The 16852-nt window shown below is 40.4% G+C and overlaps 1 protein-coding gene across 1 annotated transcript; it reads left to right on the forward strand.

The window, feature by feature from the left end:
• The first annotated feature begins 2188 nt into the window (after positions 1-2188).
• LOC131246265 (uncharacterized) lies at positions 2189-10400 on the forward strand. Its single transcript, XM_058246201.1, has 3 exons — positions 2189-2477; positions 2678-3716; positions 8386-10400. The coding sequence occupies exons 2-3, from the start codon at positions 3009-3011 to the stop codon at positions 9700-9702; spliced, it is 2025 nt and encodes a 674-aa protein (XP_058102184.1). The 5' UTR covers positions 2189-2477; positions 2678-3008; the 3' UTR covers positions 9703-10400.
• The last annotated feature ends 6452 nt before the right edge of the window (positions 10401-16852 follow it).

The following is a 16852-nucleotide window of genomic DNA, read 5'->3' on the forward strand; positions in this document are numbered from 1 at the left end:
AAATGGACCCCATATGTCATATTAGAAAACGTGTGTACAATGTGCAAGGCTTTTACCTTAGGTGAAGATTATTCTTCAAATCACCTCAGCTTGGAGTGAAAGTTACCAAACCCATAAACCCAAAGGCCAGAAAGTAAAGTTACCTGTACTCACTAACATGATAGTTTAACACCATTTAATAAACGGTGGTGACTTTGAAGCCGTACACACGGCATACTTATACCGTCTACAGAAATCCATTCCGTTCAAATTTCTGACCCATTTGTGGATGGTGCATAACAAAAAGTTACACCATCAGATTTTCTCTATTTCAATTTGGACGACTCTCTATTTTACTTTTAACTATCCATTTAATATCCATCAATTGGATGGGTAGGATTTTTTTGACCAGTGTGGTTTTAGAGATACACTCCATTTACAATTTTGGATGGTCTGGATAGGCATTATGGGTGCCGGATAAGAGGAGGTTGAGTCACCACCATTTTGAATGTGGTGTTGAACTATCACACGAGGATATCGTAACTAACTTTCGGTGTTGTCCCCCCCAGTATCGGTCCCGAATCCTCTACGTGACCTGTTTTACGCAACGCCTAAAACACCCCATTTCTGTGGGCCCCACCAGTTGCAGGTGTAAAATCCACTCCATCCATCAGGTTCCATCCTCAATTCTAGATAGGTTTATGTATAATGTCACAATCAAATCCGTTAATCAGGTGTAACTGACCAGTATGAAGTGAAGACACAAAAATAGACCTCATCGAAAACTCAGGTGGGCCACACAGAGTGAACTTAGAGGTTTTAGGAGAAATTTTACATTGTTTCCATATTTATGTCCCATCAGATCTTTTATCGGGATGATCCTTTGGATGTACGGTTAAAATAAGGGTTTTCACCTTTTTAACGGTGTGGATTATATATACAACATGGTGGGCTTCACATATATTGGGTATTTCAATCAGCCTCGTGAAACAGTTGTTGGAGACGATTCCGGTCCCCTGCATCCACTCCAAGATCCCACAGGTCAGTCGCTATCTCTTCATGGGTCGGGCCACCTGTCTGTTGTTCGCGGACTATCGAAATAATTTCTCAGTCTGGTACTTGGGCCACCCAAATGGAAGATCAGAACCGTTCAATGGGTAACTCCCATCATGATTTCAATACGATTGGCAAACCATCAGTGATCTATCAATGTTATCCTGAAGTGCGTGGTACAATAATCCACATTACATAGCTAGTGGATGTGTGGATTAAGATTTCACTTTCAGTAGTCCGTGGACCATCAGCAGATGTAGACTCCTGTGAAAAATCTGACCGCTTTTTGTAGACTCCGCAGTCTGACTGACCACCAAAGAATCCAAGGCATGCGGAAATTCCTCACCTCCCATTCAGCACAGAGAGAAACCTTGATACTCTGGCAGAGTGGGATAGATGATACGCATGCACTTAAATTACTTTGAAATTGCATACGTGGCACAGACAGAACTCAAATTAAACTGTCCAATTTATGTTAAGAAGCTTAGATGTAACATGACAAAAAATTACTCTTATTTGATGATCTTACTGTCAGATTTGTAGACATTGATTGGATGGTTAAAAATGTAAAAAATCCAATGGTCTAATTTCATCAAACAAGTGTCGATAAATCAGACGTTAGGATGGTTAAACTAATATGATTTTTCGAATTTAAATTTCTGACAGTGATTTTCACAATTTAGACAGTTAATTTGAGTTGATGTATGACACGTGTATCAATTACGAGTGGCAGTGTATAAAGCTTCATAAACAGCCAGAGTATCAAATAACTCGCGCCAGCAGCCCAACACAAAGAAGGCGAGAAATGCTAGTACTGATGCTGATGTTGACACCCTCTTTCTTGATAACTCCATCCACTCAAATTCAAATTTCTCACCCAAACAGTTCCTCCACATAAATCCCATTTCATCATTGTCCTAAAAAATTGATGTATGACACGTGTATCAATTACGAGTGGCAGTGTATCAAGCTTCATAAACAGCCAGAGTATCAAATAACTCGCGCCAGCAGCCCAACACAAAGAAGGCGAGAAATGCTAGTACTGATGCTGATGTTGACACCCTCTTTCTTGATAACTCCATCCACTCAAATTCAAATTTCTCACCCAAACAGTTCCTCCACAGATATCCCAGTTCATCATTATCCTAAAAAATTCCCACTTCATTTTCCAGACCAAAGGAATCTCTCACCTTTTTTTCCCATATTTTCCCTCTCTCTCTATCTCTCTCAATTATCTGATCTCTCTTCCCTTAAAAATAACCCCCAAAAAAGGACAAGCCAGACCCACTTCCATTTCTCCCTCCATAAATAACTTCCAAATACAGTTAAAGTCACCCATTTCTCTCTGGCCTCTTTGCTCTCTTTCTCATTAAAGGGTCTTGTTGTACTATTCTGCAGTTCTTACCTTGAGCTCTGATGGATTTTGGAACATTTTCTCCACATGGGTATGCTTTTTTCTCTATGTTTGTGGACTGTGATGTATTGGGTCTGCTTTACTTTTCCATGTAATTGTGTTTTTCTTTTGCTTTCCTTGTCTTTTTCTTTTCTCTTTCATATGTAGTTTGTAGATTTTCATGGGTTTATGTTTGAATGCATGTTTCCATCTAATGAGCTTTAATGGGTGTTTTTCTGTTTATCCTTGCAGCTCTTTCTATCCAATACAAGCAGCAGATCTTGCCATGTTTCCATCTCTTCTCTTGAATTATTCACATGGGTTTTGCTTTTTCTAGAGTTTCTGGCTTTGAGCCCTGTTGGGTCTTGCTTCTTTTGCTCTTCTTCTTCTTCTTTCTAAGGGCAAAAGAAGCAGTTCCTTCTTATTTGGTTTGCTAGATCTTGGCCTTTTTATACTCTTCTTCCTTGTATTCTCTCTTGATTCCTTGTTTTTCTATGTTTTCTTGATTTTAGCTGAATTGGGTCTTGGTTAAAATCCTCTGTAATATCTCCTCTCTGTGTTTTTGGACTCTCTTTTGGCTCCAATGCCGCCTTCCTACTTTCCTCTTCGATGGGAGAGCACCGGGGACCAGTGGTGGTATGCATCGCCCATCGACTGGGCCGCTGCAAATGGCCACTATGATCTTGTTCGTGAGCTCCTCCGCCTCGATTCCAACCTCCTAATAAAGCTCACCTCTCTCCGTCGAATCCGACGCCTTGAAACTGTCTGGGATGACGATGCCCAGTTCGTCGATGTGGCTAAGTGCCGTTCCCTTGTCGCCGGCAGCCTCCTCCATGAATGTGAAACCAAGAAAGGGAAGAATACTCTCATCCGTGCCGGCTATGGCGGGTGGCTTCTGTACACTGCCGCATCGGCAGGTGATGTTGGCTTCCTTCAGGAATTGCTCGAGCGGGACCCCCTTCTCGTTTTCGGAGAAGGGGAATATGGTGTAACCGATATATTCTATGCTGCTGCCAGGAGCAAGAATTCAGAGGTTTTCAGGCTCATGTTTGACTATGCAGTCTCTCCACGATGCTCTTTGGGCAGCGGAGGAGAATTGGAGGAGCAGACAAGCGGCATTCCTTCGGTATTTAAGTGGGAGATGCTGAATCGGGCTGTTCATGCGGCTGCGAGGGGAGGGAATTTGGAAATATTGAAGGAGCTTCTTGGAGATTGCTCTGATATTTTGGCTTATAGAGATTTTCAGGGTTCTACTGTCTTACATGCTGCCTCTGGTAGAGGACAGGTTGAGGTGAGGCTTCTACTCTACATTTTATTATTATTTTTTTTGGAAAATTTAGAGTCATTTGTTTGAGTTGAATTTCCAATTTTGTAATCTTGCTTCTTCAAGCTTCCTAAATTTTTTATTAGGACTAGACAGTCATAGATAGCTCTTCCTTTGGATTATATTTACTACTCATTTCGGGTAATTAATCTATGTATCGGCTCATTTAATTGATCTACAATGGACAAACACGAGTTCCCACACATGCCAACGTGGCATACTTGTTCGAGATCCTTTCTGTTCATCAGGCAGTCTGCTCTCTGCAGTCCCCAATTTCCCATGGTGAATGTGCCTACCTGAAAAATCAATTATGATCACTGGCAGGCTGGCAATACATGCAGATTGAATGTGGATGTTGTTTATTCCTTTTCCATTATCCTTTTTTTTTTTTAATGTATGTGTGGTCCACCTGAACAGTAGACCTAGATGTTTATTGGGGTTTTGGCACATTCACCATGTGCCCGCTTTATGGCGGTTGGATCTCGCACATGTGTCAAGTTGGCTAATAAGGAGATTGTCTGTCTGGTGTTTGCAGGTCCTTGCAAGTAGCAATCTGCTTATCTTTGTACAGGCATGAGACTTGCAATACCAGGAAATCTGAGAACTTGCTTAGTGTTATGCCTAGTATAAAGGTATAAATAGTATTCTCAGTTATGATATAGCATATAAACTGTTAGTTGTGGAGTCGGATTCCCTTATTTAAGGAATGCACCTGTTGTGTAAAAGTCTATCTTCAGTTTGTGTCTATTCCTCCTCAAATGTTGTTTTGTTCTGTTGTCATCTCTCTCCAAAAGGCCATAATGCAGGGTCATTTTCACATCGGGCTCGAGTGGGATTGCCTGCGGGATGCCGAGGCACACTTGGGGTGGGCGGCCTGTGCGACCCGGGTGGGTTGTGTGAGGCGGATCCCATGTGATGTGGGGCCCACAAGGGGGGTTCGGCCGAGGTCCTAACTCATGCGGTGTGGGGCCTCAGCTATGAGATGAAAGGATTGATTCACTATGCTCTAACAGTTCAGGCTTTTAGAGCAAGTGGTTAATTGTCTTGCATCAGGCCATCATCCAGGCAATGAAATCCAGATCAAGTAAATGATGGTACAGAGCATAGTTCACGATTTATCTTCTTCTTTTTTCCCCTTTCTTTCTTTCTTTCTTTCTTTATGTTGTGATGCTCAATTACTCATGGTGAGCAATTGCATAATAAGAAGTGGATGAGTTCCATCACCTTGTCTCAACTAATTTGGGCAAGTCTTATCTAAGTTGCCCTATGCATGGTAAGTGAACAAACCATCATAGCCCTTCTTGATTTTCTTTCTTTCTTTCTTTATGTTGTGATGCTCAATTACTCATGGTGGGCAATTGCATAATAAGAAGTGGATGAGTTCCATCACCTTGTCTCAACTAATTTGGGCCAGTCTTATCTAAGTCGCCCTATGCATGGTAAGTGAACAAACCATCATAGCCCTTCTTGATTCTCTATTTCTGACTACCTCGATCCAAGTTCTTTTAGGTCACCCCCTCATCCTCTTTTTAGGTCATTCCACAGTTCCACTCCAATCAATGCTCTCCTCCTAATTATAGCCATCTCTGGTTTTATTTCCACATGATCAAACCATCTCAATCGGCCTCCGTTGTGGAAATTTAGAGATTGCTGATGTCACTGTTTTCTCAAGTGGCTTTTTTTTTTTTGGGTATTATCTTTCTAGATATTTGTCAGTCAATATCTTGCTATGTATTTCCACAGCTTTATGTGTACTTTTCCCGTATCCATCCTAGGCTTCGAAAGAAAACATCACGAGGCTCGACATCTTCCCACCATCAAACTGCAACTGTTCTAAATCAGTTTTCCCAACAAGTAACTTTTATGTTTATAAGCAACAAGTAACTTTTATATTTATAAGCAAATTTGATATTAATCGGATATCCAATTACCCTACTATCCGACTTTATTGAATGACATCCGTATCTGATTTATAACCAGCGTCTGGATGGTATCCAAATCCATATCCGTATCTGTTGTTGAATTCAAATATAAGATACTTATATTGCAATACCCAACCTGTATCCGACTCCTTTACAGCCCCAAGTGTAGTAGACATAATGATCAATTGAGCCATCATTTCATCGTCGTCATCATCATCATCATCATCATCATCATCATCATCTAAGCCTTATCCCAAATAATTGGGGTCGGCTACATGAATCCTATTGTGCCATTCCAGTCTATCAAGGGCCAGACCTTCAGTTAGACCATAGGTCATCAAGTATTTTCTTACTACCTCCCTCTAGGTCCTTTTGGGCCTCCTCCTTGCGCTTTTGGAACCTTAACTTATGCCAATTGCGACATTATTTGAGAAAGCAAATTCAACTGAAAACATCTGTTTAATCAAGAGCAAAAGAACAAAGAAAAATAAAAGGGAATGATGTTTCCTAGCATTCATATGATGAAGTAGCCCCCATTTTGCAGTTGCATTCCATCCCCGAATGGTTTTAAGTTGTAAGTTGCAGTTTCAGAGTGCAACTCACCTGGGGACTGAAACCAATATGACTTGCCCTGACTTGGTCCTATTCATTCTGATTCAGTCCCATTTCGGTCACGTATAGGTGTGGTAACTTCTTCTTTTTTTCCTTTTATTTCCCTGGATCATAACTGATATGACTTGGACAATACGGAGTTGTATCAGATGATTTTTCAAACCATGCTTCGGATTCCAACTTGAGAGTAATATAACTGATGGAGCGCATACCCTCAAATGAAGCAAGGATGGAAACCACAATTTGTTGACTTTCACTTCATTAGAATATGAATTGCAATTCGATTGATAATATTCACTAGGGATAGCCTCAGCCCAAAAAATCACAAGAAATGCTGACATTCTTGTACATGCTGCAATACCAATCTCCACCAATTTTATTATCCTTGATGTCACCTTTTTGTGTGACCAAAATGCAGCTACCTTAGCACCATAACCAGCTCTGAAGTGAACCTGCTGCAGTCATCTATTTCCCAGAATCATCTTGTTCATAGGCTTTGTCAGATATGCCTCAATGAGCCAGTGAAAGTGCAAATCTGGGTAGAAAATCGAAGTCCGCCTGCCAGTATTTTTAAGAACTCTTGGATGATATCAAAGCACATCCATAACTTTTAAAGAGAATTTCACATTTTGTGAGTGAATTAAAAGATAGGTGATGGGTCCCATTGCCAAAATTTCTTGCACAGAAACGGGCCCTAAATCTAAATGTTGCTCATAAGATTTCACTATTTTGTAGTGCATTTAAAGGCACCAGTCGCATGGTGGGAACAAGTGCTCCTGGAACGCATGAGGTGTTAGGCAATGGTGCATGCCTAGAAAAGCTAGGTGCACACGTTTTATTCAGTGTATTTGTATCATACACGATGCATACAGACACATTGATTTTTTAATAGTTTTAGCTCTAAAACTAATTCTAACACAATGAAATGAAACTAATTGTCAAGTTCCTTTGGAGGCAAACTCGTTATCTGATTGTCTTTTGAATGAAGTAGTTCTCAAGTATGCTTTTGTATCTGGGATTCGGATCCATTGCCATAGTGGTCTCCAGCCTTTATTTTTTTTAAAAAAAAGCGTTGTTATTGATCAAAGAAAATCTGTAAAATTATTTCACATCTTATAAGATAGGGAAATGTCACTTCTGAAAACTCATTTCCACCCCAAACATTCCAATGAATTCACTACTCCAATTGAACCAATCAAATTCAATGAAACCTCAAAACCTAAGGCAAATAGGCAAGAAGATCTCATGAGTTCATGAAAATCTAAGAGTTTTGGAGATGCACTTTTCATAAATCAAAAGCTTTGATCTAAACAAAAAAAAGTGTCTGTAGGTTTATTATTGTTATAGGACCCTTCTTAAGTCTTTCCACCTTAAGTGGGTACAAAAATGTCCAAAATGTAGGCATAGTAGGCGCATGCCAAGTATGGCACCTAGCCAGGTGCTCCAAACACCTTGGGTGTACGCCTAGCTCACCTTTGATTTTAGTGGTATTTTGTCACCATTCATCAAGTTGAAGGAATTTGTTATACTATGGGTAACCTCATTTAGGCTATTCTCAGATGTGTAATGGGACACTGAGATTGGTACTTGGCTTGATCGTGTGAAAATGAAAAAAATAAATAATCTAGAAACACGAATTTGTATCTAGAATCTATTCCTTAAAAAAATTGATCTTGTGCCATGTGCAGTTTGATACAATATTTCGTCATCACATTTCCATGCAGGAGTAAACTAGGCATTTAAAGATTCATAGGGATTTTCCACTAGGTCTATAGAAGAAAGGGGGATGGGTATAGGGAAGGAATTCTGGATTTTCTGAGTTTTATGAATTTCTACCTAATTATTTGTAAGAAGTTTGAATATCTATGAAGTTGCTCATTCCTCTCTATTCAGGCATTCTTGTGGGTGTGTTCTTCTTCCATTGTTGCTATTTGGGTTTCAAAATCTCATTGATTCGATAACCAGGTTGCATCAACATGCACATGCCCTAGCAGTGATGGGCTTGAGTGTGTTACTTTGGGGTCATGGGTAATATAAAACATGCATTCCTAATATCAATATCATCAGAATATAATACGGTTTCTTTATCTACATTGACGCAGGTTGTCAAGGATTTGATCAGATCTTTTGATATTATCACTTCCAGAGACAATCAAGGCAACACAGCATTGCATGTTGCAGCTTACCGAGGCTATTTATCTGTGGTGCAGTCTCTTATTCAAGCATCTCCCTCATCCGCAGATATGACAAACAATGCCGGAGATACTTTCCTCCACATGGCTGTGGCCGGTTTTAGAACACCCGGTTTCCGAAGGGTGGACCGCCAAATTGAGCTCATGAAACAGTTGGTGTGCGGGCAAGTTGTAGGCCTGAAAGAGATCATAAACGTCAGGAACAACGATGGTAGAACTGCACTCCACATGGCTGTCATTGGGAACATCCATTCCAATCTTGTCGAGCTCCTGATGTCAATTCAATCAATCAATCTGAATATTCGTGACGTCGATGGCATGACACCCTTGGATCTCCTCAGCCAACGCCCACGATCCGCATCGTCTGAAATATTGATCAAGCAGCTGATTTCGGCTGGTGGGATCTCGAATTCACAGGATTACATGGCTAGAAGCGCCATCGCTTCGCACCTCAAGATGCAAGGTATTGGTAGCAGCCCGGGGACATCTTTCAAGATCTCCGATGCAGAGATACTCTTATATACAGGAATTGAAAACGCATCTGACGTCAGTGGTGATAGGGGCAGTGCGAGGCCCAGTTCATGCTCGAGCACCAGCAAGAGCGAACTCAGTCATCTAGAAACCATCAATGGGAATCAAGGTTCTTTGGAAAAGAAGAAACCCAATTCAGTGAACTATGCGGCTAGGCGTCTGAAAATTCTCCTTGGGTGGCCCCGCAAAATTTTAGCAGACGACAATTCATCAGAATCGTATAAGAAAACGAGGGACTTGGATGACACACCTACCCCGCTACGGCAGCGATTCTCCAGGCCAACAGCTCTTCCAAACAGTAAGCGGACTCTCTCCGTTAGAACTTCTCTGCCAAGCCCATCAACCAAGAAGAAATTCGCAGCCGGTCTGATGCAAGGGGTCATTCAAGCCATGCCCCATTTGGCGTTTCCATCCCACTCACCTTCGACTTCTTTCTCAAGGTCGCCGATGTCTTCACCGACAACATTGGATAAACAGAAAGGCGTCCTATCGGATAATGAGGCTGGCGAGCCATCTTGCTCTAAGCCATCTGTTGATGATGGGACCCATGACGTGTCACCGAAATCGAGCTCGGCTAATAATAGGTTGATGAATCAGTACTTTTGCTTTGGCGCACAAGCCCTGTCAGTTGAGGACTCGATCACAGGGCCACAATCGAACCGTACCTACAAGCGATCGGTGCTATCAATGGCTTGATCGAAGAACTGATTAAAGGAGGTGAAACATGAGTGTTTGTGATATATCTCCTCTACCCGAACAAGGACTCTCGTGGCAGGGAATTTTAGCAGTGGCATCTTCTCAAGCTAAGTGTCCTCTTAGTAGTACTGTACAAAGATCGGCAAGGTTAGATCCTTTTGTTGAATTACATGTTTGCTTGTGGGACTTGACTAATATGGGATCTTCCATCATTTCTTGAATGTGATGACTCATTCATCCGACACGTGGCACACATTTACGTCACTCTTATCATGGGGCCCACTAAGTTGCAATGGTAGAAGTATCTTAACCATTTGATATTGGCCACTGAATCTGAAACCCTGACCATTTCTCACCAGTTGGATGGTTGGGATTGTTTGATCAGTGTGATTTTGGTTTATGCTCCACCCATAACAGCCCCTCATGATTTTGATGGTGTGTGCCTGTGTGGTGGATGAGTCACCACCACTGTCTAAAAATGCTGGATATGCAGATATTAGCCTAGCTCTTGCTTGTATAATTTGAGTAGACTTTCTAAGGGTTATTAGCTGTCTATTTGAATCGCGTTTGAGTGAACTTCTGAAATAGTTAGGGATTTAGTATTTATGGATGTTTGTATTATTTTCTTATCCTGAGAAGAGCTTTAGTTTGACTACTTTGGGGTGATTATAATATGTATCTACGGTGTTTGTTTACAAGGCCTAATCTCTTTATACCATTGTTGCATTTGTACACAATGCTACAAGATGTAGACCATCTATCATGTGGGGATGTGCCCTGGCCCACTCATCATGTGGTCACAATGTACAAACAAATGGTCAGCTAACAAGACACTTGGCTGAGCTATTTTTTCATCCCTTGCGATAAGCGGGCTGGCTTAATTGCTGGTACTGGGTGTCCACATGGTGGGTCCAATGGCTCAGATGTTCTGCACAGGTGCAAGCTTTGTGTGGTACATGTGACCTCATGTGGAGGGGTTGGGATCTGCACATGTGATGTAGCAAGCCTCTGTTATGATATATATATATATATATATATATATCCATTTGCATTGAATCATTTCCTTAGACAAACAAACACAAGATTCTAATAGGTGTTTGATGAAGTGGGCGCCTCACCTCCCAATAGTCTAATGAAAGCTGAGATACAAGATCAGAATCTCCCAAGTGGTTTGGAGATCTTTTGTGACGATTCCTCTCGGTTGTGTTGGCTGAAAGAAAGCAAAGTTGCTCTTAAGAGTGGTTTTTTGTAGGGTGGGTAGACATCTTGCGTCATGGTGCTTCTTCTGGTGAGGATTTTACAAATCTGAAAATGGTGTTTGGATGTTTTGATGTTTCACAGTGAGAGAGAGGGAATGTTGAGGATTGTGCAAGAGCTTAAAAGGATGATTGGGTGTAGAGCAGGGACATTTCCTCCATTAATTGAGAGCTTTGTGTATTATGATTGAATTTCTCTGGTATGTGAAATGGTGGCCCATGGCTCTATGTAATCCAGACCATTGGTGTGCTGTGTCCAATCAACAATGTACAGGGAATGCCTCAAAATATCCTTGATTGCAGAACCCAGGCCTCAAAATGGTATAATCTTGTTTTTGGCATTGTAGTAGGAAGAAGATATGAAGAGTAAATACCACAACAACTGTACCCATTCATTAGAAAAGAAGTCCAAGTCCCTTGTAGGGGTGCACATGGAACCGGTAAACCGGACCGGACTTGACCAAACTGTACGGTTTGGTCCCGTTCTGAAGTGCACCAGTTCCAGTTCCGAAAATCAAAGAACCGATTAGTTCGGTTTAGTTCTTAGTTTGGGGTTTTGTAGAACCGAAATTGGAGCTGAACCTGGAACTGGACCATCCAGTCAATAAATATTTGGAAAAAATTAAATATAAAAAGAAAGAAAAAAAAAAAACCTAATCTCTCAAGCACCTCACGCGGCCCTGCCCCCATTCTCATCTCTCATGGGCTGGATTATAACACGATATTTAGACCATTCATCAAATGGATCACAACATGAATGGACATGGGTCTGATTATTAAAAAAACATGCAATTAGACTGGATTATAAAAAAGCCTAGAAAACCGTAGAACTGAACCGGTTCTGATTGGGTTCTAGGGTGCAAACGGTCTGGTTTCGGTTTCAATTTTTCTAGAACTGTTAGGAATGGTTCGGTTCCAATTTCAGCCCAGAGCAGGACCGAACCGTGTGCACCCCTAGGACTCCCTTGATTGGTAGATGGGATCTTCCAATCTGGAGATGTTTCTTACATTGGCATCTTGTCCATCTACTGTAGGGCACAATAAGCCAATGGTTTGGATTACCAAGGCCCCCACCTTCTTGGGCTCGGGCATCAATCAATGCAGGGTTGCTGTTCTGATGGATGGATTTGATGTTGGACCTGTTGTGCCATGGTGGCAGATGTGTGGCTTGTACATGAGCTTTATTGCCCAAATGCTTGTTGTCTTAGCAAAACTGATAAATTAATTACCATGACTGTGACCATTTTATTAGGAGAAATGCTCCAGTGCTCTCAGAGCATTATAACTTATAGTCCTAGTTTCATTGGTTCAGTTGGACAGTCTAATCCAATCGAACAAATATTAACCATCCATCAATGACATTTGGTCAAGGTTGTTTACGACAAAATAGGTCCAATCAACAATGTGATCCGTCAATTTGTTAGGGCCATCATGGATTGCTTATAATTACTAAGAATTCCTTTTTCTCTCTTTTTATTTATTTTTTATTTTTTTATTTTTTTATTTTTTTTTCTTTTTAAATTTTTTTTAAAAAGGTGATATAGTCATTCCCTCTATAGCTTGGAAAAAAGAATGACTATAGAAAATAAAGTCAAATCAGCCGTGGATTATATCACTTGATTAGTAAAATATTTGCATACTAGTTCATGAAATGTTTTTTTTTTTTTGGGACTAAATGAACCGTTCCGAATAATCATTTGAATTGTTCAATTAGACCGGTCCTACTAAGAACACTATACCTTATAATGTAAGAAATTCAGGAGAGAGAGAGAGAGAGAGAGAGAGAGAGAGAGTACCATGTTCTAAGTGTAAAATTCATACCGCTAATCAAATTCTATACTCTATATCAGGTCCTGAGGTAAAATAAAAAAATGAGATTCAACCATGGCTCAATGGTAGTCCAGTGTGTTTTAATACTGAAGTCACGGATTTGAGTGCCCATTTAGTAAGTGTTTTAATTTTTAATTTTTAATTTTTTTTAAAAAATGCTAAAATTACTAACTTTGATGAGCCACATCAAGTTCTTTATTTTAGATGGATGGCCCACCTAAGTTTTAGGTATGGCTGGTTTTTGGCATATCACACATCACGGTAGGGCCTCATAGTACCATGTCCCCTTATCTAAATGTCTTTTAAAATCCTCTAAATAGTATTAAAATAAATGTAACTTAGTAATTTAAAACTTTCCAATGCCCAAAGTACCTTTTCAATTAGTCTTTAATGTCTAAATCTCCTACTATCTCAACAACTTGGTATGGATGAGATTCACGTTGTCAATGATGAGGTGGGCCACCCTGTGTTTGGACCAGGGTCCAAAAGTTTTCACCGTGATGTATATATGCCGTCCAATCTATTCGTCTGAAGTGCCCCATCATGATGGAGGGAGGGCCGAAATTCAGGGACATTCCAACACTCAGCTCCCCAAAATCTCCTTACATCTACACGTATCCCACATTCCATTTTGGATCCTTATCTCCAATACTCCATTGTTTGTCCAGGGGATATACATCAAGGTTCCTCTACACCCAAAAAATAAGGCTAATCTATCCTGTCTTCTGCTACTTAAAATTTGAATGTTTTTATAGGGTTGTCCATTATTTCATGTGGTGGAGACATTTTACGGCATGAACCCAAAAATGAAGTAATCCAAATCTCAAGTGGACCATACCACAAAAAACAATATGGTGATCGAGCCCCAGCCGTTAGCCAAGCCCACCTACCAAAACCTGGCCTGCTGCGGTCCACCAGCCACTCCTATCCACTCATCATGTGTGCCACATGCATACATTGAATTTAGACCATATATCGCATATCTAACTGTCCATTTTCTTTCATCCACGTGTCCCACTTAATGAGCCTATTTCTCTCTTACACGTCTGCAAAGTTGGCAAAATTATGCTCTTTCATTCAGTAACGGAACATCAGAAAATAGGAGGCGGTTAGGTGGGAAACGGATTGGCTACTGACCCTGCCACCACTACCCAATGGCCAGTGATCGGTGCTCCGTGGGCCCCACCATGATGTATATGTTTCATCCATTCCGTCCACCCATTCTTCTAGATCATTTTATGGTTTAATCACAAAAATTAGTTTGATCCAAATCTCAAGTGGACCGCACAGTGTCGATTGAACTCCCACCATTAAAAACTTCTTGGGGCCACAAAAGTTTTGAATCAAGCTATATATATATATATATATATTCCCTTCATCCAAGTTTGTATGACCTGATCAACAGGTTAGATGTCAAATAATCATTACAGTGGGATCTAAGAGGTTTTTAACGGTGGACATTCAATCACTACTGTTTTCCCATGGTGTGGTCAACCTGAGATTTAGATCTATCTCATTTTTGGGATGCAGCCTAAATGGATGGACGGACACATACATCGTTGTGAGGTCCACATAGCACCGACCACTAGCCACCTGGCTCGTGTCAGCGTCACTAGCCATCGAATATCCGAATATTTAGATTGACGTGCGGTTTGCTAATTCCACGCGCCTGTTAAACAGACCCTATCCCCACGCAGTACACGTGCTAATAGGTAGCACTTGTGGAAGATCTGAACTTTACATCATGTGAGCTACAGATTTTGGATATTCTGATCTAAAAATGAACTCATATTTTCAAGTTTACTGCATCATATGAATGGACGGCCAGTATATGTTTATTTAACAGTTATTTACTTTTCATATTACGGCCTACTTGTGTAGTGAAATTACCTAATATTTTTTTCCCAGAGGACATAAACAGGTGCTCAGATCTACCACACGTGTTCCTGCATGTAGATTGACAAGGCTTTGACACACGTGTGGTTTCAGTCATTTACTAGCGCTGTTTTTTTACGACGAATGAAGCGGGATATTTTCAGTCCATTTCGGAAATATAGGGATTTCTAAGATAAGATAAATATCCCTCGTAAAAATCTTTTGTACTCTGGCAGACTATCACTTTTGATACTCAGCACTAAGAAATTATAATATTTAGAATGCAATCAACTGAAATTAAACCGTCCACATCACCTGAACGAACTTATATGAACTATAAAATAAAATTAGACTAGTTTTATGGCCAGAGTAACTGATTTGTTGATACGCAGTGGACGGTTACATTGAAAAAACATCAAACGGTCTAAATTAGGGAAATTATTTATTTTTTTAAAACAAGTCAGTTCGAACGAATTCTATTTTAGTACGATGACTTAAACGCACGAGGCCCCACGATTTGGACGGTTTGATTTGATTTATGTTTGCCACGTGTACAATTTCTGAGATCCTGCTGAGTATGAAATTATTGAACTACCGCATGGGTGAACTAGATTATTGTTCCTATCCATCCGGACCGTCCAAAAGCTATCCACATATTAGCGCTCGCATTCATCCGTACGGTCCAAAAGCTATCCACTTAGTAGCGTTCCCTTTAATCCGGACGGTCCAAAAGTTTGGCTCTTGGATAAGAGCTAATCCAAAATTCAAATAAAGTAGGAATCCTTAAACTTCTGATTGATATTTATTTAACCTTTGATTAAGAATAATACCATGAATGCAATGCGTGTATATACGTCCCACATCTGCATTGGACGGTCCAGATTTGATATCTATTTTACCTTAGATCAAGAATAATACCATGAAGTACATGCATGTAATGCGTCCCATATCTGCATCACTGTCTTTGCATGTGCTCGTCAATCCCGACCATTCAAAGGAGACGAGCAACCTTTCAAAAGATGACATTTCAAGATGTAGAAAATTTCATGGACGGTTAAAATCTTATAATTTAAATAATAATAAAAAAATTCATCCAGGGTGTGAAATCATGCTTCACGTTGTGGAAGTGGATGTGTACATGTGTTTGCACAATTCAATCTTGTATCATAACCTCCAGATCTCTGAGTAAGAATATTATACAACCATCACCTTATATATAAACCACAATTTTCTTCTTTCCATTTTTGACATGGCGCAAAAGCACGGCACCTTTTTATTTAAAATTCTCAAAAAGCAGCCTGTCCAAAACTCAAGAGGTCCCACGACACAAGCGGCGGGTTGTAAAATTACTATAGTTGAAACTTCCCTAGGTCTGCCAGGATGTTTATAGGCCATCTGTACTGTTCACAAGGTCATTCCTATTGGGATTAACTTAAAACATAAAAATATTAGTCCGGTCTAAAACTTCTATCAGCGTACTTGAGTTTGGATCTACCTTACCATTGGGCCTGTGCATAACATGTTCTACCAAAATAGATGAACGGTTTGGATTTCTCACAAACATCCTGGTGGACCCCACCTACCTTCATGTGGTGGTACAATCATTTTTCCACCTCATTTTAAGGCATGAGCTCAAAATTCAAGCATGTCCAAATTTCAAGTGGACCACACTATAGAAAACAGAGGGGACAATGGTATCCACCGTTGAAACCTTCTTGGGTCTCACCATGATGTTTATTTGCCATCCAACCAAATATCTGACCCAAGACATTCATGGCCCTCACAAGTTTTTGATGGTAAGCATTAAATCATCACTATTTCTTATGACGTGCTCCACGTGAACTTTATATATAATTAAATTATGGGCCTTTAAAAAGAAATTATATATATATTTTATTATTACACACTCACTCACACCCCATGTACACTCACAATATAGTGGGATTTTACTATAATGGTGCTTGAACTCATGACCTTGTGTTGAAACTTTAGAAATTTACCACCAGGGCATTATGACCCAATTGGGCTTGAGCCCTAAATTGGATGGAACACATATGTAACGGTTGGCCCACAAAGTTTGGTCACCAAGGATACTGATGGTGTTGGAGTCACCACTCAATTCGCTTTGAGTAGATCTGAACACCAAGTCCAATTGAGTCAAGCTTGGCACAAGTTGGCTTGATTCAGCC

Source organism: Magnolia sinica, chromosome 5, assembly GCF_029962835.1.
Source record: "Magnolia sinica isolate HGM2019 chromosome 5, MsV1, whole genome shotgun sequence".
In the NCBI taxonomy this organism is placed as follows: Eukaryota; Viridiplantae; Streptophyta; class Magnoliopsida; order Magnoliales; family Magnoliaceae; genus Magnolia; species Magnolia sinica.